Below are 19,222 nucleotides of genomic sequence, written 5' to 3'. Positions count from 1 at the left end.
TTGCATCACGTGTGCTCTCAGGGTGCCCAGGACAGCACCTCCCTGTATACCTGCCGGTCACCCCCACGTGGGGTGTGTTGCTGAGGGGACCCCAGCCGTCCCCAGCCCGGCAGAGGCCGTCCTCTGGAGCCCGTGATTCAGAGCGAGGGCCGCTGCCCCTGCTGGGTGCCTGCGGCGGGGATGCAATTAGATTTAATGGGACAGAGCCCTTTCTCCTGCGCGTCTTCGCTCCCGCCCACCGCCTCCCTCCAGCGGCAGGAGAGGACGCGGGGAGGTGGGAGGTGGGGGACCCACAGGGGCCTTGACGTCAGCTCAGCCTATAAGAGGCCGCCTGGCAGAGGGCTGTGAGGCGAGCCCCGGACCCACGCCGGCGCCATGCCCACTCCCAACACCGCCTCGCCGCAGGCCAAGGGCTTCCGCAGGGCTGTCTCGGAGCTGGACGCCAAGCAGGCCGAAGCCATCATGGTAAGGGGGCTGCCGGTGGCCAGAGGGACCGGAAGTGCAGAGTGTCCCCCGAAGGCTGATGGGGGCCCCGGACTCAGCGTCCACATGACACCACGGACCTGGGCACAGTGTGGGGTCCTGGCTGTGGGCACCTGCTCTGCCCAGGCTGGCAGGCGACCCCCGTGCCTGGGTGTTTGCATCTTGTGGGTGGTTCCTCCCGGGCCCTGGTGGCGGCTCCTGGTGGGAGGCACTGGCCACCCAGGGGTGCAGGACCCGGTGCTGAGCCCAGGGGTGGCCGGGGCTCCGGGGTGATTTCCACCTGTCCACCGGCCACGCGTCCATGCCCATGAGTGACCTCCTGTCCTGAACCCCACCTCCCCTCCCTAGCACCCCCGGGCCCCCCTGACAACCAGGACAGCCTCCAAAGCATCGCCCAGCACCCCGGGGACCCCGAGGTCAGCAGCTCTGTGCTGGCCAGCGCCCCCATGAAACTGGATAATTGGAGGCCTCTCCGGCTGTCAGAGGGTCTCCGTGCCCTCGGGGATTGCCCCGGGATCATCAGCTCCCAAACATTTCAAACGGGCTTTTGTTTTTAGACCTTGGATGAGAGCATGATTTGGGTTCTGGAAATGTGATTTGCAGGCACCTGCTCAGGGAACTGCCCCCCTGTCCCCTCAGTGGTTCTCCTCACCCCGGGAGGCCCAGGGCTCTCCGACCTAGGGCTGCAGACCTGCTCTGTCCACACCCGGAGGCCAAGTGGGGGCTCGAGGGGTTTCTCCTGCTCCCTCCCCACCATGTTATTGGAAGTTCAGCTCCGAGGGATGAGCCCCAGACATGCAGCTCCTCCTCCATGCAGGCTCTGGGGCTCATGGCCTTGGGGACAGGCTGTGGATGGGCACCTGGGTCCAGATGAAGGGCCACATGTCCCTGTGCTGTGGGGAAGGGCCGGGGGAGGAGGGTCATAAGGAGAGGTCATTCAGAGGGGCTGGTGTGGGGGGCCCTCCTAGGAGCCAGACTACGCCCTCTGGCCGATGTCCACCTCAGGATTTTGCGTCACCTCCTGTCACCTCCTCCGGGTGGGGGCCCAGGGGCCGAAGAATGCAGGCTGAGGGTGCCAGGGGCACCTCCCCTCACCACACCCGCCCCTAGCCTGTGACTATACACCTTCCTGGCTGCCCCCGGGCTTAGTTCTGTCCCCGCAGGCGAGGCCTGGCCGGCCAGTCCCTCTCCCACGGGCAGCAGGTGCTCACAGGACACCGGTGGGTCAGAACCGGGATGGGAGCGGCCGAGGGCTGGGGGAGCTGGGCGTGCCCTGTCCCCGCAGTCCCCGCGCTTCATCGGGCGGCGCCAGAGCCTCATTGAGGACGCACGCAAGGAGCGAGAGAAAGCAGAGGCCGCGTCGGCTGCCTCCTCGGAGCCCGGAGACCTCCTGGAGGCCGCGGTGTCCAAGGAGAAGGACGGGAAGGCCATGCTGAACTTGCTCTTCACCCTGCGGGGCGCCAAGACCTCTTCGCTGTCCCGAGCCGTGAAGGCATTTGAGGTGAGAGGGGTAGGTGTGCACCTGCGGCTGCTGTGGGCAGGGCTGTCCTCTCCATGGGACTCACACAGAAGTGTGGCTGCCCAGGTCACAGAGGGCGATGAGGGGAGAGGGTCCCAGGAGCCCTGGGCCTGGGGTTTTGCCCGTCTGAGAGCTCCGGGGGGCCCGACGGCCCTCAGAGTAGCCCTCATGTCCTTGGGAACTCCCTGAGCCCCAGCTCTGGGGCTGAGGCCACCAGCTCTGCCACCCCTACCACCTCACACATGGGGTGACACACGGGGTGAGTGGGTATAGCTCCCAGCAAGGCAGCCTGGAAAGTTGGGGTCCCCCACACCCACCTGCCCCTGACGGACTCTGGCTAATGTGACAGCTGACGGCATTAGCTGCTCTGGCCACACCGGGCCGGGCGGGACACTGGCTCCTGGCACACGCACCCAAATGACATTAGAGCTGGACTCTTCCAGCAACTGGACGGCTGTGTGGCCCGAGGGCCCGTTGAGACCCAGGCGCCCTCGTTGCTGGGCGACGGGAGGTGGTGCGGAGCGGAGCCTTCCTGCCAAGCCCCTGGGCGCTCCGCGGCGCTGAGCGGGGGCTTGAGGCTCCTGGGGGCTGCAGTGGGCTCCACTCCCAGCCCTGGATGGGGCCACCAGGGGTGGCGGACCTTCCAGCTGGCAGCTGGGGACTTGGACTGTCTGGGTGTGGCCGAGGGACACGTCTCGTTACCCCGAGCACTGGATGCGATGACTCCCATTACACAAGGTGGACAAAACCCCATCTCCCGGCCGCAAGCCCTGCCCAGGCCGCAGGCTCTGACCCGAGTGGGGAGAGCTTGGGTGTCCCCGGCCACAAACATCTGACCCCACAGTGGCTCCTCCTTCCCATCTCCCCGTCTCCCGTCCCCCTCTATCTCTCCCTTGTTCCCTAAGACGTTTGAAGCCCAAATCCACCATCTGGAGACCCGGCCCGCCCAGAGGCCACGGGCAGGGGGCCCCCACCTGGAGTACTTTGTGCGCTGTGAGGTGCCCAGTGCTGACCTGCCCGCCCTGCTCAGCTCCGTGCGCCGGGTGGCGGAGGATGTGCGTGGTGCCGGGGAGAACAAGGGTGAGGCTGCTTGAGGACAACCCCTGACCTTGAGATGGGAGTGCAGAGGCTCTCACAGGGGACCCCGGGGTGACCCACGTGCAGCTTGGGGGGCTCCCTCCCTGCTGGTTCAGGCCCTTGTCCGTCTGTGTGCTGTCTGCCTGGCAGTCAGAGCCCCCTGCCCTCCTGCCCTCTGTCCCCTGCCCTCCTGCCTCGAGGAAGCCCCAAGGGAGGCTGCTCCTGGGGTGGCCTGACACTCATGAAAGCTTGTTCCATCCAACACCATGAAGTCCTCTGGTTCCCAAGGAAAGTTTCTGAGCTGGACAAGTGCCACCATCTAGTCACCAAGTTTGACCCTGACCTGGACTTGGATCACCCGGTGAGCCGGTGCCCACGGGCCTCCTGGCTTCCTGCCCCCGTAGTCACGGCTAGGGTGGTGGGGTGGGCCCCAGGCTGACCCCAGATGGGGCATTTGTCTGTCTGCTGTCTGGCTCCCAGGAGAACCACTAAGGTCTGGCTAAATGCAACCACCAGGCACCCCGCAGGTGGGGTGGGCAGGGAGGCGATGGTGGGCAGGGAAAGGGTGGTGGGCAGGGAGGGGGTGGTGGGCAGGGAAAGGGTGCTGGGCAGGGAAAAGGAAGTGGGCAGGGAGGGGGCGGCAGGCAAGGAGGGGGTGTCAGGAAGCCTCTCCAGCGCGACCACTGTGCCGCCAGGGCTTCTCGGACCAGGTGTACCGCCAGCGCAGGAAGCTGATTGCAGAGATCGCATTCCAATACAAGCAGTAAGGACCCTGGGGCTTCAGTCTCAGCCCGGACCCATCCTGGAGGGTAGAGCTGGTGGGGGAGGGGACGTCTCTGTCACCATCACTGTGGACACTCAGCTGAGGAAAGCAGGCCACTTGCCGAAGCTGCATGGCTGCCAAGTGCTCAGCCCCAAGGCCTTCCTGTCGGCCCTCCCCCACATCCTCCCCGACGGTGCCCCGCTGACTGCCACCTCCCTCCGCAGTGGTGACCCCATTCCCCGAGTGGAGTACACGGCCGAGGAGATTGCCACCTGGTAAGGTCCCTGCCGGGGTGGAAGGGACAAGGAGGGCCCTGTGCGAAGGCCATGGGTAGAGGAGGGACTTCCCAAGGCCCTGACTGTCCATCCTGGAGCGAGAGGCTGCTGGTGGGTTGGCCTGGCCCTCTGACCCTCTGTCCCTCAGAACCCCACCCCTGAAGCCACAGGCAAAGGATTGGCCTCCCAGTGGCCAGGGTCTTCAGGGTCCGGACAGAGGCCTGCCGTGAGGGGCCCCTCAGAGTGCCCACGAGGGGATGAGGGGATGAGGGGATGGGATGGGGGGGCCCGCAGCCAGGCCTGGGCTCCTCATCTGCAGGAAGGAGGTCTACACCACCCTGAAAAGCCTGTATGTGACCCATGCCTGCCGGGAGCACCTGGAGGCCTTCCAGCTGCTGGAGCGCTTCAGCGGGTACCGTGAGGACAGCATCCCCCAGCTGGAGGACGTGTCCCGCTTCCTGAAGGGTGCGTGTGCCGCAGGGGACAAGCCCAGGGACGGAGGTGTCCCCCCTGGGCACGGAGGCGCCCCTGCCCTGGCCCCGTGCCCTGAACACCCGTGGTCCTTGCAGAGCGGACAGGCTTCCAGCTGCGGCCCGTGGCCGGTCTGCTGTCCGCAAGGGACTTCCTGGCCAGCCTGGCCTTCCGAGTGTTCCAGTGCACGCAGTACATCCGGCACGCGTCCTCACCCATGCACTCCCCCGAGCCGTGAGTGTGCACCTGCTCCCCCCGGCCTTGCCCACACTGCCCAGCCTCACGCAACAGGGCCAGCAGGGCGCCCGTCTGCGGGTGGAGGGCCTGGGTGTGGAGCATGAGGGCGGGTGCAGGGGGGTGGGCTGCTGGTCCCCCAGCCCCCCCGCGCCACCCCTCTCCCCACCCTCACAGGGACTGCTGTCATGAGCTGCTGGGGCACGTGCCCATGCTGGCTGACCGGACCTTCGCTCAGTTTTCCCAGGTGTGTCTTCGAGGGCTGGAGAGGGGGGCGCTGTGGTCCTGGGCTGTGGTCCAGGGCTGGGGGCTGGGGGCTGTCCGGGGCTCCTGCCACCTGAGCCATTCCACCCGAACTGTGCCCAAATCCCTTAGTGGCTGGACGGTGGCCACTTGGGTCCAGGAGGCTTCAAGGACCTGCGTCATCCTGGGATAGAGGGGCAGGTGGGCCGTGTGGGGTGTGCCTGGACCCCTTCTGGGAAAATCACCTTATAAAACAGGAGTCAGCCCCCCTGGTGCAGAGCTGACCTGGGGAGGGCAGTCCCATGGCCTCTGCTGCCACCTGCTGGCGTCCTAAAGAACAGCAGGGAGCGGTCTTGGTCTTTTGATTCATCTTGAGGGCCCCTCATCCCTGGAGGGTCCTTCACCCCTGCAGGGTCCCCCCATCCCAAGAGTGTCCCTACATCCTTGGAGGGCTCCCCATCCCTGGAGGGTCCCCATACCAGGAGGGCCCCTACATCCCTAGAGGGTCCCCCCATCCCTGGAGGGTCCCTCACCCCTGCAGGGTCCCCCCATCCCAAGAGTGTCCCTACATCCCTGGAGGGCTCCCCATCCCTGGAGGGTCCCCCATCCCTGGAGGGTCCCTACATCCCCGGAGGGTCCCTCCATCCCTGGAGGGTCCCTCACCCCTGCAGGGTCCCCCCATCCCAGGAGTGTCCCTACATCCCTGGAGGGCTCCCCATCCCTGGTGGGCCCCCCATCCCTGGAGGGTCCCTCACCCCTGCAGGGTACCCCCCATCCCAGGAAGGTCCTTATATCCCTGGAGGGGCCCCCCATCTCAGGAGGATCCCTACATCTCTGGGAGGTCCGTCACCCTTGCAGGGTCCCCCCCATCCCAGGAGGGTCTCTATATCCCTGGAGGGCCCCATCCCTGGAGGGTCCCTGCATCCCTGGAGGATTCCCCCATCCCTGAAGTGTCCTTGTATCCCTGGAGGGTCCCTATATCTCTGGAGGGTCCCTCACCCCTGCAAGGTCCCCCCATCCCAGGAGAGTCCCCATATCCCTGGAGGATCCCCCATCCCTGAAGGGTCCTTGTATCCCTGGAGGGTCCCTGAATCCCCAGAGGGTCCTTGCGTTCTGGGTAATGTCCAGGAGGCCCCTGGAGCAGGCGCCCATGCAGTGGTGAGCTGAGCCCTCCCTCCTCAGCTTCTCCTGCCTCCACAGGACATTGGGCTCGCGTCCTTGGGGGCTTCTGATGAGGAAATTGAGAAGCTGTCCACGGTGGGTGCCTTCCCCTGCGGGGCCTTGGGGGGTGGACTCAGGACACCTGGGCTCAGGCCAGGGACCCCTATCTGAGCTGAGGTGTCCACCTCTGTCTAGGGAGTGTCACCTTTACTCTGTGACCCCCAGAGCCTGGCCAGGCTCTGCTAGGGGAGTGGGGGGTGCCCGAGGGGTGGGGGGTTGGCAGTGCCCACGGCTGCCTCTGCAGCAACACTATGGCTGTCCTGCCAGCTGTACTGGTTCACAGTGGAGTTCGGGCTGTGCAAGCAGAATGGTGAGGTGAAGGCCTATGGCGCTGGGCTGCTGTCCTCCTACGGGGAGCTCCTGGTGAGGGCCCCCCTGCCACGGCTCCCAGCCCAGGGAGGGGGGTGGTCACACGGGGCCTCCCGGGGACCAACCCATCAGGGGGCCAAGAAACTCATCCCACCCACACTGGGCCCCAGGTCCTGGGGAGGAGGCTGTGGAGTCAGGCCATGAACTCCCCCACCCACGGAGCCTGGGGTGTGGGGCTCCTGAGACCCCTGGTCTCCCCCAGCACTCCCTGTCTGAGGAGCCCGAGATCCGGGCCTTCGACCCAGACGCTGCGGCCGTGCAGCCTTACCAGGACCAGACCTACCAGTCGGTCTACTTTGTGTCTGAAAGCTTCAGCGATGCCAAGGACAAGCTCAGGTAGGCCAGGGCTCCAGGGCCTCGACACCCGCCCCCCTCCCCCGCCCCCAGATGGGCTAGCCCACAAGCAGGGCCTGTGAGCCCTCTGGACAGAGAAAACTGTGCACACCCTGCCCACAGCAGGACCCCCAAAAAGTCCTGGGGAGGGAGGGGCACACCTGCCAGACTGGTGGCCAGGGCAATGTCAGGTTCTAGGGGACAGAGTTTGACTTTTACCAGAAGGATGTGTGGGACCCTTCCCAGCCTCCTGCAGGCTGAACAGCTGGGGCCGTGGGATGGGAGCAAGGAGGGGCGGGGTGGCTGGGAGGGAGCAAGGAGGAGTTCGCAGGGGGGCCGGGGCGGGGGCTGAGGGCCGGTGACCAGCGACCTCGGCAGAGGGGGCTAAGCCCCGTGCATCCCACCTGCTCGTCCTCAAGAAGGGCCTTGTTTCGCAGCCAGAGGCTGTGTGTTCAGAGGCGGGAGACGGGGAGGGCTGGATCCCACAGGCAGGGGGTAGTAGGGACAGGAACAGACCTGGAAAGGACTCCTGGAGGGGTGGGGTGGGACAGGGGTCCAGCAGAGGCCTGCATGGGAAAGGCCTGCCCCTCCCCTGCCGCCTACCCTTGGAGCAGGCCTCGGCCCCCCCCCCCCCCCCCCCCCGCTGCCCCCATCCCCCCACCCCCATCTCATCCAGTCGGTTGGTCTGGTCACAGGGAGCTCTCGCCCTGCACTGATGAAAGAGGCTGCAGACTCTGCCCCAGGCTGGCCCACTCCTCCCTATCTCCCCAGTGCCCCCCGAGTCCCCACCAGGTGACCGAGGGCCCATATGCCCTGCCCTCCCTAGGAACTACGCTTCCCGCATCCAACGCCCCTTCTCCGTGAAGTTCGACCCATATACGCTGGCCATCGACGTGCTGGACAGTCCCCACGCCATCCGGCGCTCGCTGGAGGGGGTCCAGGATGAGCTGCACACCCTCGCCCATGCGCTCAGCGCCATCGGCTAGCTGCAGCCGGAGAGGCCCCTGCAGTCTCCTCACCCTTCCCCGGCCTCCCCCGGCCCCTGCCCAAGCAAGGGGCTGGGGCACTGGGCACCCCCAAGAGCCTGCCAGAGACCCTCCCCACGGGAAGGCACCCCACCAACCCCCACCCTGCTGCTTCCTGGCTCTGCCTGCAGTGTCCTCGTCCTGCCCGTGATGCTGTGCGCTGCCCACTCACAATCCCAATAAAAGAAAGAATCCCTCTGAGCCCTCCTGGTGTCGTCTGTGTGTGGGGCTCGTGGGCCATGAAGCCATCCTGGGCCCCTCTCGTCCCGCTCCTGGCCTGGCTCAAAGTTTTCTGTCTCCCTCCTCCTCTAAGACCCCACCAGGCAGCCCAGGCCCAGACAGGGGACCCCTCTGTGCCTGGATGCCCTGCTTGCCCCGGAGGACCAGCCTGTGCTGAGCTCCAGCAGCTCTGAGGGCATAGGTAGGGGGTCCTGGGTGAGCCCCCCATCCTCATGGTGTGGCAGTGCAGGGGTGGGGACTGGCCATCAGAGCCATCCCGGGGCTCACAGCTCTGCGTTGGGAGGTTTCCAAGGCAGGGCTGCAGGCTGGGTCCTCCCCACAAGCCAGCAGTCCCCACTGCAGGGGAGACAGGGCCCCAGGGGCCAGCCCGTAGCAGGTGCAGGAACAGGGCCCTGAGGCATCCCACTCGCACAGAGCAGGGCCTAGAAATTGTCCCAAAAATGTGTTCTGAGCTGGTTCCCAGAGGGCCTCTCTGGGCCTGTGTCCCCAGCAAGGCAACTGGGGGCTGGATTCTGGGCTCTGTAAGCTGCGCCTCTGCTCACTCGACGGGGCTGCACATGGCCCTCCAGCCGGGGCCCCAGCCTCCTCCAGCGCTGGCCCGGTCTGTGGTGCCCCTTCTCCTTCCTACTCTGCCCTGGTCCTTGGAGAGAGCAGCCTGCGGGCTTCCCAGGAGGGGCCGGGCTCCGTGCTTGCCACGGGGTGGAAATGCCAGCCGGTGTCCTGGGCCCTGCTCACTCCCCGCAGCCACACACAGCCCGGGCCCTGGCTTTAAGCTTTTAGGATGTCAATCCCAGCAAACTCCTACTCGTCTGTCAGGTCCCTCCGGGGCAAAGGCTTCTTCCCCAGCCCTCCCTGGAGGTCTGTCCTCCTGTCCTCTGTGCCTCAGGTACCGTGTCTGTGCCCAGACCTCCCATACCTTCCTCTCTTGAGCCCATGAGACCCCAGTGGGGCATTTCTGATGGCTGTGAGCTCCACTGAGACCCCGAGGGAAGGGCTGACAGCTGGCCCTCACCCCTTGGGCCCTCCGCCCTCTCACCTGGGTCTGCCTCCACCCAGTTTCCCAGGCTGCAGACGCCACGGGCTCCGTGGTGGCCTTGGGGATTGCCGCACAGCCTGGGTGGACGCGACAGTGGGGATAGCACCCCATGACAGTCGGCATCCGCCCTTTACAGAGAGCGGCATGGGCACAGCCTGAGTTCAGAGTGTGTGGACCCTGTGCAGGGACACAGGCCAGGGCTACCTGGGCAGAGGGTCCAGACTGGACACTGGGGTCCATGCCTAGGCAGGGGTGCAGGAAGCCCCCAGCCCCTCCTGCCCCTGGGTGTGAAGTGAGAGAATGGGGCAGGGCTCAGCCTGTCCCAGACCTGGTGGCAGGGGGAGGGGGAGAGGGTCCTGACCTCTCTCCTGGCCCTGTCCATGGGATTGGGGAGCAGCACAGGGGCCCCAACCATGTGACAGTCCAGGGCATCGATAGTCTGGAAGGGGCCAGCATGGAGGGGGCGGGTGCGGAAAGAGCTCCAGAAACAGGGGCAGACACGGAGAGGGAGCGTGGGCAGGACATATGGGGCCCCACACAGGGGGTGTCTGCAGCCCCCACAGTAGAGTTGAGAAGTGCGGCCCCACCTGAATGTCTGCACAGCGGCCGGTCCCCGAGCTCGGTCCTCTGCACGGTACTCTGGGGTGCTAGGGGTCTCAGGGCTGCTGTGCTGGGGCTGGGGGGTGGGCTGTGAGCAGGGAGGAGATGCTCCCCCACAAGCGCCCCCCTCATGGTCTTGCACCATCCTAGGGACCTGGAGGGCAGACCAGGGACTGGCTGGGGTCCAGGGCCCGGGCAGAAGAAGCCCCCAGCTCTGGCCCCCAGCTCCCCTGCACTAATGTGGAAAATGTGGCTCAGGCAAGGCCCAGGTGGGGGGCTCTGCCCCCGTGGGGACATTTGGCCCCAGCTGTTAGTGGCCATCAGGCCCCTCGTTAAGACTCTAATGACCCCGAGGCCCGGGGTGCTGACGACCAAGGAGCTCTTCCCGCAGACCCAGCACTGGGGAAATGATCCAGAAATTGCAGCCTCAGCCTCCGGCCATCTGCCACCCCCTCATGGCCAGGCCGTGGGCTCGGGAGCTATAAAGCCAGGAGGGTCCAGCAGCCCCCAGCCCCCGGGACCATCTGCACCCCGACACGGCCGGCAAACAGGTCTGTCCCCACGGGCTCCCCGCCGCCGCCTCCCCGCCAGCCTGTGCTCTCAAGGCAGCAGGAGGAGAAGAGCTGCCTCGGGGCCTTTGCGGGGTGGGCTCAGGGTGGGGGGGGCCGTGCCCCTTGCCAGCCTCAACCCTGCCTGTCCCCAGGTCGCCATGGCCCTCTGGATGCGCCTCCTGCCCCTGCTGGCCCTGCTGGCCCTCTGGGCGCCCGCGCCCACCCGAGCCTTCGTTAACCAGCACCTGTGTGGCTCCCACCTGGTAGAGGCTCTGTACCTGGTGTGCGGGGAGCGCGGCTTCTTCTACACGCCTAAGGCCCGCAGGGAGGTGGAGGACCTGCAGGGTGAGCCCCCCGCCCCGCCCCCCGCCCTGGCTCCCTACCTGGCCCCAGGGGCAGGCCAGGTGGAAATATTAAAAAGAAAAATGACTTTCCCTTGGTCTACATCCTGCAAGGGACCAGCTCCTTGGTCAGGGTCGGGCACCAAAAGCCTGAGGGCAGCCTCCCACCTTGGCACCACCCTGGGGCCTGGGAGCCACTGGCATGGGGTGGAGTGGGCGGGGCGCGCTCTCTCCCTGACCCTGACCCGCTCTCCGCCTGGCTCCTCCGCAGTGAGGGACGTGGAGCTGGCCGGGGCGCCTGGCGAGGGCGGCCTGCAGCCCCTGGCCCTGGAGGGGGCCCTGCAGAAGCGAGGCATCGTGGAGCAGTGCTGCACCAGCATCTGCTCCCTCTACCAGCTGGAGAATTACTGCAACTAGGGGCGCGGGGGGCAGGACGTGGCAGCACCTGCTGCAGGTCACGGTGGCCGCAAGCCTTCGGCTCTCTGCACCCCAAGTGATTCAATAAACCCTCTGAATGAGCCCTAGTGGTGTTGTCTGTGCGGCGCAGGGGTTGAGGTGTGGGCCAGGGGCCCTTCCAGGGACCCCCTGTTTCCTGTTCTCTCTACACCAGCCCCCCCAAACTTGGCCCCTGCCCACTGGGTGCCCAAAGGCAAGCTCCTGCCCATTGTCGGCTGCCCCCTGCCCCAGGTGCTAGGAGGTCCCATGGCCCCTGGCTGCTTCAGCACAGGACAGAGAAGGACCTCGGGGGCTCTGGGGGGCCTGGGGGCTGGTTGGGAGCAGATTTCCTTAGCTCAAAAGCCTTGAGCTCTCGGGGGCCCCCAGAGAGCTTTCCAAGGAAAGGGAATAAGAATATTCCAGCAGTTTCTCCCCACCTAGGCCTGCAGTGCTCTACCTGTAGTGCTATTTCTGATGGAGGCCATGCAAAGGGAAGAGACTGAGTGGGGGCCGGGGACAAGAGAGTGCCCAGGGCTGGGCCTTTCTCCTGCCCCGCCAGCACCCCCGCTCTGGACAGGCCTAGCACTGCCCCAGCCGCAGCCCAGATCCTGCCAGAGGAACTCCTGAGTGCCCTGGAGGAATCAGAAGCCAGATGGCAACCCTTGAGCTGAGGGACGGGCTTGGATCCTGTGGTTACTGGGCTGGGGCCTCGGGCCTAGCACTTAGGGAGGTCCTGGCTGTGTTCCCCCAAGAACTGCAGCCCACAGGGCCAGGGCCAGGGCTGGGTCTCCCTGCTGCCCTGAGGCCCTCTCTTCCCACTCGGCAGCCCCAGACCCAGTGGTCAGGACTAAGGATGAGGCCACTTGAGGTTCAGGTGTTCAGGGCTCCTCCAGCGTGGGTCCACTGGGCACCCCGCCTGAGCCGTCATCCGGCGTGCCAGAGGACCTGGGGGCTGTCTGGGCTGGCTGTGGCCTGGGAGGTCAGCGGGTGACCCTGGCTGCACAAAAGTCTGGCCGGCCAGCAAGTCGCCCAAGCCAAACCAATCTGCACCTTTCCTGAAGGCTCCGCCCGGGCTGGGGCCTGGGATGGCTGGGCCTGGGGCTGGGTGCCCGGGTCCCCTGAGGCTGCAGACCACTCAGAGGTGGCCTCGGAGCCCGAAGTAGATCCTCCTGCTGGGGCCTGGCTGTCCTGGCAGCCTCTCTGAGCCCTGAGGTCCCTTCCCGGGCCACCCCCTCCCCGCGACCTCGACACCCCCAGAGGCAATGTGGCCATCCCCAGCTAGCTCCGCCCCTGGAGCGGCTGGTCGGACACTGGACCCGGAAGAGGAGGGGAGGAGGTGGCTGGCATCAGTGGCGAACTGTCCATGGGAACAGCCAGGTGGCCCCATCTGCAGGGGTAGAGGCCGGGGCGTCCTGCAGGAGTTGAGGTATGTCAGTGCCCGTGGGCCGGGCTGCGCGCAGCTGGGACGGGGAGCAGGCTGGTGGGGTCAGGGCGTCCCAGAGTCAGCAGTTAGCCCAGCCTGGGTCCTGGCTGCCTGGCTGCTGGCGGGCAAGACCCTGAAAGATGACACAGGGGCTCCTTTCTTTCAGGTGCCAGTGAATTCTGGGAGCCCCCTGGAGTCCAGGAGCATGTGGGGCCTTCCCAGCTGGGGGACTCAGCACAGTCGGTGTCGGGTGGTGCTGGGGGCTCGGGGGCGTCCCTGAGGTCTTCCCTCCTGGGGGGCACGGTTCAGGAGAGGGCTCATGCCCTTGCGGTGGGAAAGGCTGCCCACCCAGAGACCCGGTTACGATATGCGGTCCCTGCCTGGGCTGGGGCCTGTCCCTCCTGAGACTGACCCCAGGCCTGAAGCCCAATCCAGCTGAGCCTTCTTGCCCGGCCCCCAGCCCCCAGCCCCCCGCGGCTGTATTCTTAAAAGGGCAGGAGGGAGACTCCCCGCACCCCCTGCACCAACGGATCCCGGCAGTGGGGAGAAGTGGGTGCCCATGGTCACCAGGGTCCAGGTGACAGAGGCGGGATCAGACCCAGTCTCCTGCTTGGCACCACCCTGAGTACCGAACCCGACGCCCCCCAGGTCACCCTATGGAAGCCAGGCCCACAGACCTTGGCTCTGCCACCCCATCAGGGCGCGCGCTCCGCCTCTTCTGGGAATCGGGAGGACAGTCGTCCGGTGCCCTCAGACCCTGCCTGCCCTTGGAACCTGGGCTCTCCTCGCCGGCGGGGCTGCCAGTGGCGCTCAGCGGCATCCAGTCCAAATGCCCTTCGGCAGGGGCAGCGGAATGTGGAGGAGCAGCCCCCTGACCCTGCTGGGCCCCCATCCCCCTCACTGGAGGGCCAGGGTCTCCCGGGGGACACTGCAGGCCCCCCTCACTCCCCACGCACTTGCTCTCCGGTCTGTTCTGTGTCCCACTGTCACTGTTGAACCCGTATTCTCAAGGGGGAGACTGAGGCTGGAGCCAGGATGTCTGTCCCTCGGTGCCCACACACAGAGGACGTGCTACCAGTGCAGCTGCCTCCAGGCTGGCTCCCCAGATTGCACCTGCCCCTGGCACCGATAAACTGGCACTTCCGCCTGGCCATTGGGGCAGTATTTGCCTTGTCGTGTCAGTAAATATTGACCGTCCTCGCTGCTCTCCAGGCCAGGAGCAGACCCTGAGGGGCAAAGGAGGCAGATGCAGGGATGCCAGGGTGGGTGCCCTGCCCTTGGGGGCCTGCTGCCTGGAGGGGGCCAGCCCCGGAGAGGGAGCGAGACCAGGAACCGGTGGCCTGAGCTCTTGGAAAGGCCCCCCCGGCGGAGCCCCGGCGGAGCCCTGGGCAGCGTCTGTGTCCCTCTGGGCCGCGAGGGGAGACACGCGCGTCCCCTCTTGGGGAGCCTGGCCTGGGACCCCGCCGGCTCGGGCCCCTGCGCGGACGCCTTCAGGGAGGGGCACCTGCCTGTGCCAGGAAGGGGGACAGGGCGGCCGTTTGCAGACACGACCAGCAGAGGGCGCCAAAGCCCCACTTTTGAAGTGTCCCTCGGTCCTGCCGCCGCCTCCTCCCTGCAGCTCACAGGAGCTGCCCTGGCTCTGAGGCCTAGAGGGGGCGGGCGGGGTCTCCGTCCCCCGACCCCCACCCTGCCCTGGCCAAGTACGGTCTGGGCTTCCCTGCGGGACCAGCTAGACAAAAGTCCATTCTGGGAGAGTCTCCAGGGAGAGCCTGAGCCCCGGCCCCCCGAACGGCGGGGCCCTGGGGCCTGGGGTGGACAGGCCTGGGGTGGCTTTCTCCAGCACCCCCACCCCAGCGGGGGCTGAGCTCCTGAGGCCAGTGGAGGGCCGGGCGCCCGTGCCCAGTCCGTGCTCTGCCGAGGGGTCTGAGGGTGCTGAGGGCTTCGCAGCGGGGGGCTGTGATCACTGTGGGGCCAGGAGGTCCCTCCAACCCCAAGGCTTTGGGGGGGCAGAGACCCTGGGGCCCAGGAGGCCTCAGGCAGGGGTCCAACTGGGTCAGGGTTATTTCTTTCCCACGTGTAGCCTCATCCCCACCCAAGTGCCGAGAGGAGAGAGGTCAGTTCCAGAAAGAACATTTTGGGGTAGGAGGCGGACAGGGATCTGGGAAGTGTGGAGGCCAACAGGGTGGCGGGGGGCTGGCTCTCCTCCCCCCCTCCCTCCGGCACTATTGTTTCTGGCCTCGGCACAGGGACAGCAAGGCGGATTCCTTCGAAAGTGGACACTGATGGAGGCGCCTCCCCATCATCCCCTACAGCGTGGTCAGGCCACGCCGGCGCCGAGCCCCACCGGCCCCCCACTGCCCCTCGGGTCCACAGCTCCCAGGTCGCCCACCAACCCCTCCCTACCTCAGTGCCTCCTGCCCATCTGTGGATGTGGGGGGACCAGGGCCCACGGCCTCCAGGGCTCCACTGAGAGGTCCCTGATGCTGCCCCCGATGCAGAGCTCTGGGCTATACTGAGAGTTCACCCCAAGACTCCCACGCTCCCAGGCACTGGGCAGAGACACGGGGCTCTGGGGGCACTGCCGAGCCCACGGCCAGGGGGAGGCTGGAACCTGTAGGATGCGGGAAGTCACCTGGGGCTGCCTCCCCAGCTCCCTTCACGCAGGGAGTCTCAGAATGTCCCGACCCCAGAGACTGGGACTGCCGGACCATGTCGCAGGGTCACTGGGGGGCTGAGCCTGGGCCCCTACAGTCACACTTGGGGCTCCCCGTCTGTGAGCCCAGGAGGGCAGGTCTCCCCAGGGAGGACAGAAGGCCTTGAGGTCCCGGCCTGGGGGTCACAAGCCCCTGAGCCTCTGGGCAGGCCCCGCCCCCTCCAGCCCCGCGTGGACAGGGGCTGCTGAGCCATCAGAACTTGGGGGGGCGGGGGCCCGCATTCGCCGGCCTCGCTCTGACCCTCTTCCCAGCCCATCTGTGTTTTTGGAAAACAGAGCCAGCGCCCCAGCAGCCCTGCCAGCTTGTGGCCATTCCCGCTGTGACTCCGAGCCCACTCCTTTGTTCTTCAAAGGCCGTCCTCCCTCCAGAACCTGGCCCAGGTCCAGGCCAGCCTCCCGCGGGGCCACCTTGCCTGCCCCCCGACGCCTAGGCCCAGTTGCTGAGGGACGTTGGAAATTCTCTTCCCTCTCTGGACCTCGGCTTCTGCACTGTGGCTCTGGTCCGCGCGGATGCTCACTGGGCCTCAAGACAGGGCTGGGAAGAGGTGAACTGGGGAGGCCTGGAGTAAAGCTGAGGCTCTGAACCTGCGGCTCTGGCTTTTCCTGACCCTCTTCGACCCTCCCTGGTACTCCCTGGCCCTCCCCGACCCTCTCTGTCACCCCCTGGCCTTCCCTGACACTCCTTGACACCCCCTGACCCTCCCCGGCCCTCCCTGGCCCTCCCTGATCCTCTGTAATCCTCCCTGACCCTTCCTGACACCCCTGACTTTCCCTGACCCTCCCTGAACCTCCATGTCCCTCCTGACACTCCCAAACCCTCCAAGGCCCTCCATGGCCTTTCCTGTCACCCCCTGGCCTTCCCTGACACTTCTTGACACCCCTTCACTCTCTCTGGCCCTCCCTGGACTTCCTGATCCTCTGTCACTCTCCCTGGCCCTCTCTGACACCTGCTGGCCCTCCTGACCCTCCCTGACACCCCCTGGCCTTTCCTGATACTCCCTGAAATTCCATGGCCTTCCCTAACACCCTGTGGCCCTTCCTGACACTCCCTGATCATCTGTAATTCTCCTTGACCCTCCCTAGCCCTTCTTGACCTTTCCTGACCCTTTCTGACATCCCCTGGCCCTCCCTGACCCTCCATGGCCCTCCATGGCCTTCTGCAATCCTCCCTGACCCTCCCTCACAACCCCTGGCTTTCCCTGACACTCCTCAAACCTCCATGGCCCTCCCTGATACCCCCTCCCCTTCCCTGGACCTCCACAGCCCTCCACACCCCTCTCCCATCCCCTGTAACCCTCCCTGACCCTCCCTGGCTCTCCCCGACCATCTCTGTCACCCTCTGATCTTCCCTAACACTCCTTGACACCCCTGACCCTCTCCGACTCTCCTTGACCCTCCCTGACCCTTTATGGCCCTCCCTGGCCCTTCTTGGTCCTCTTCGACCCTCCATGCCCCTCTCTCATCCCTTGTAACACTCCCTGACCCTCCCTGGTCCTCCCCAACCCTCTCTGTCACCCTCTGGCCTTCCCTAACACTCCTTGACACCCCATGACCCTCCCCGGCTCTCCCTGGCCCTCTCTGACCCTCCCAGACCCTCCCTGGCCCTCCCTGGCCCTTCTTGGTTCTCCTCAACCCTCCATGCCCCTCTCTCATACCCTGTAACCTTCCCTGGTCCTCCATGACCCTCTCTGTCACCTCCTGGCCTTCCTTAACACTCCTTGACACCCCATTGACCCTCCCCGGCCCTTACCTGATCCTCTATAATTCTCTCTGACCCTTCCTGGCACTTCCTGGCCCTCCCTGGCCCAACTTGGTCCTCCCCAACCCTCCACGGTACCCTGGTGAGGTCTGACATGCTCAACCTGTCAAAGAGATCTTTAAGGAGCAGGGGTAGAGGAAGGGTGGAAAGGCCCTCCCCAGGCCTAGAGGATGGGTTGGTCCCTGGGGGCCCACGGGGGTGCTTTCTGGACCCTGGCCCAGTTGTGGAGAAAGGAAGTGGCAGAGAGGCCCAGCTCTGGAGGAAGGAAGAGTTGGCTGAGAAACACTTTGGTGCTAGCCACACACAGAGCTCAGAACAGAGGTCAGGCTGAGAGGCTGCCTGGAGGAAGTGTCGTGGGCCCCTACACAGGCATCTCAACCTTGAGGACAGGTCCATGTCAGGCTATTGCTGTGGGTCAGGTACAGCCTAAGCCACCCTCCCTGGAGCCACAGTGGCAGCTGTATTCATCCAGATGCCCCCCAGGAACCTCCTCATGGCTGGGCATGAGCTGGTCCTGGCCAAAAAGAAGGGCAGGCTGAGTCTGGGGGACACGATGGGGCAAGTCCTGTGAGCACTTCCCGTGCCCTCAAGCCTCAGCGTGTTGGGGACAGCTGGAGTGTCCACCCAGGCCAGTGCCACGCTGAACGGGGATTGCTGGTAGGCCAGGTGGACCAGGGTGCAAGGCCTTGCTCTGCTGCTCATGGCTGGGTGGCCTTGGGAAAGTTTCTGAACACCTTTGGGGCTCAGTTTCCCTGTCTCTCAGAGGGAAACCAGAGGAGGCTGTCCCTGTGGTGGCTGCTGAGAGGGCCCAGCATGGGGCACTATGTGTGTAAGGATCCCCTCCCAGGGCCTGCCCAGCAGGACAAACTTCATCCATGTCACTGTCACCCCATGAAACACTGTACTGAGGGCCAGGCTGGTGAGTGAGGGGTTGAGGAAGGCCAAAGCTGGGCTTCAGGCTCAGTGATCTGTCCTGAGTCCACTACTTGCTTCCGGTGTCAGCAAGCTGCTCCCCTTTCTGGGATCTGGTGGCACAGGGACAGCGCCATGGGTCCAACTGTCCTCCCAGGATCAGGGGCGAGAGGAAGCTGATGCAGTCCCCACGGTGTGGCCTGTGGGTATGGGGGGCCCCTGCCAGGACGACCAGTTCCCCAAGGGGGTAGCCTCAGAGCCTGGAGTCCTGAGGCAGCCCCCACAGAGAGGAGACCAGGAATGGAGAAGGAGCTAGACAGGCCCCTGCAGGCAGGCATCCCAGGACCAGCCAGGGCCTGCAGCCGCCCTACCAGCCACCTGGGGTGCATCTCTGTATGGCACCAGGGAAGAATGTTCTAGTGCCAACGGTGAGGGGAGTGAGGGACAGGTACACATTCGCATTGGGGCAGTAAAATAGTGAGCATTTATTGGCCTTACTCTGCGCCAGATACTGATTCCAGGCTTGATGCCCCAGTACATGGGACTCACGAGGTCAGGAGGAGGTGGAAGCTGAGAGCATGGCCCAGCTTGCTCATCTCCATGGGCAAAGCCGGAATGTGAACCGAGCCAGCCTCCAGGCCTCCCCTTGTCCATCCGTCCCTTGCCCCCATCAGGCTGAGCTGCCCCAGAGCCCTGGTGATGAGGCCTGCGGAGCCCTCAAGTCCATGAGCTGGCCTCTGCAGTCTCCTCCCCAACCCAGGGCCAGTCAGACTGCCTGCTGTGCAGATGCAGGGAGTCTCCTGGCACAAAACCTAGCGCATTCAGGATGGGGTTCTCTCAATTCCCAGGTTTGGTAAAGTGACCCTGTCATCGTCCAGGTGACACTATTACCTATTTAAGGGAAACTAGACTTTCTGAGGCTGTAGCTGCACTTCTAACAGATAGCCACAAGGTGTCGGGCTCGGGCCAGATTTGGAAAACCCCGCTCCCCGTCGGGCTTGGAGGGCAAAACTCAGGCTGCCCCAGCTCCTCCCCAGGTCCCTGCCTGGGGTGGGGGTCCCAACACCCCTCCCAGAGCTTCTCAGTAATCCATCTGATATTATCCTGATACAAATATAATATAGACACCTCTAATTTTCAGAACACAGCAATGCTTCTGGAAGGTGTCCCAGCTTGCACCTGTGGTTTTGGGCATCTGT

General features: G+C 65.4%; 2 protein-coding genes across 2 annotated transcripts; both read left to right on the top strand.

Annotated features, from left to right (window-relative positions):
* Positions 1-375: 375 nt before the first annotated feature.
* Positions 376-8,214, top strand: TH (tyrosine hydroxylase). Its single transcript, NM_001002966.1, is given in 13 exon segments — positions 376-465; positions 1,769-1,984; positions 2,908-3,082; positions 3,352-3,440; positions 3,775-3,842; positions 4,067-4,117; positions 4,437-4,582; positions 4,687-4,822; positions 5,000-5,069; positions 6,266-6,322; positions 6,554-6,649; positions 6,858-6,991; positions 7,815-8,214. Coding segments are annotated over 13 exon segments (1,488 nt in total). The 3' UTR covers positions 7,975-8,214.
* Positions 8,215-10,416: 2,202 nt separating this feature from the next.
* Positions 10,417-11,298, top strand: INS (insulin). The gene is given in 3 exon segments (NM_001130093.2): positions 10,417-10,440; positions 10,593-10,785; positions 11,053-11,298. Coding segments are annotated over 2 exon segments (333 nt in total). The 5' UTR covers positions 10,417-10,440; positions 10,593-10,598; the 3' UTR covers positions 11,199-11,298.
* Positions 11,299-19,222: the final 7,924 nt, after the last annotated feature.

This window comes from Canis lupus, chromosome 18 (genome assembly GCF_011100685.1).
Source record: "Canis lupus familiaris isolate Mischka breed German Shepherd chromosome 18, alternate assembly UU_Cfam_GSD_1.0, whole genome shotgun sequence".
Lineage (NCBI taxonomy): Eukaryota > Metazoa > Chordata > Mammalia > Carnivora > Canidae > Canis > Canis lupus.
Note: the sequence above shows the minus strand (reverse complement) of the source record. Positions and strands in the feature narration are given on the sequence as shown.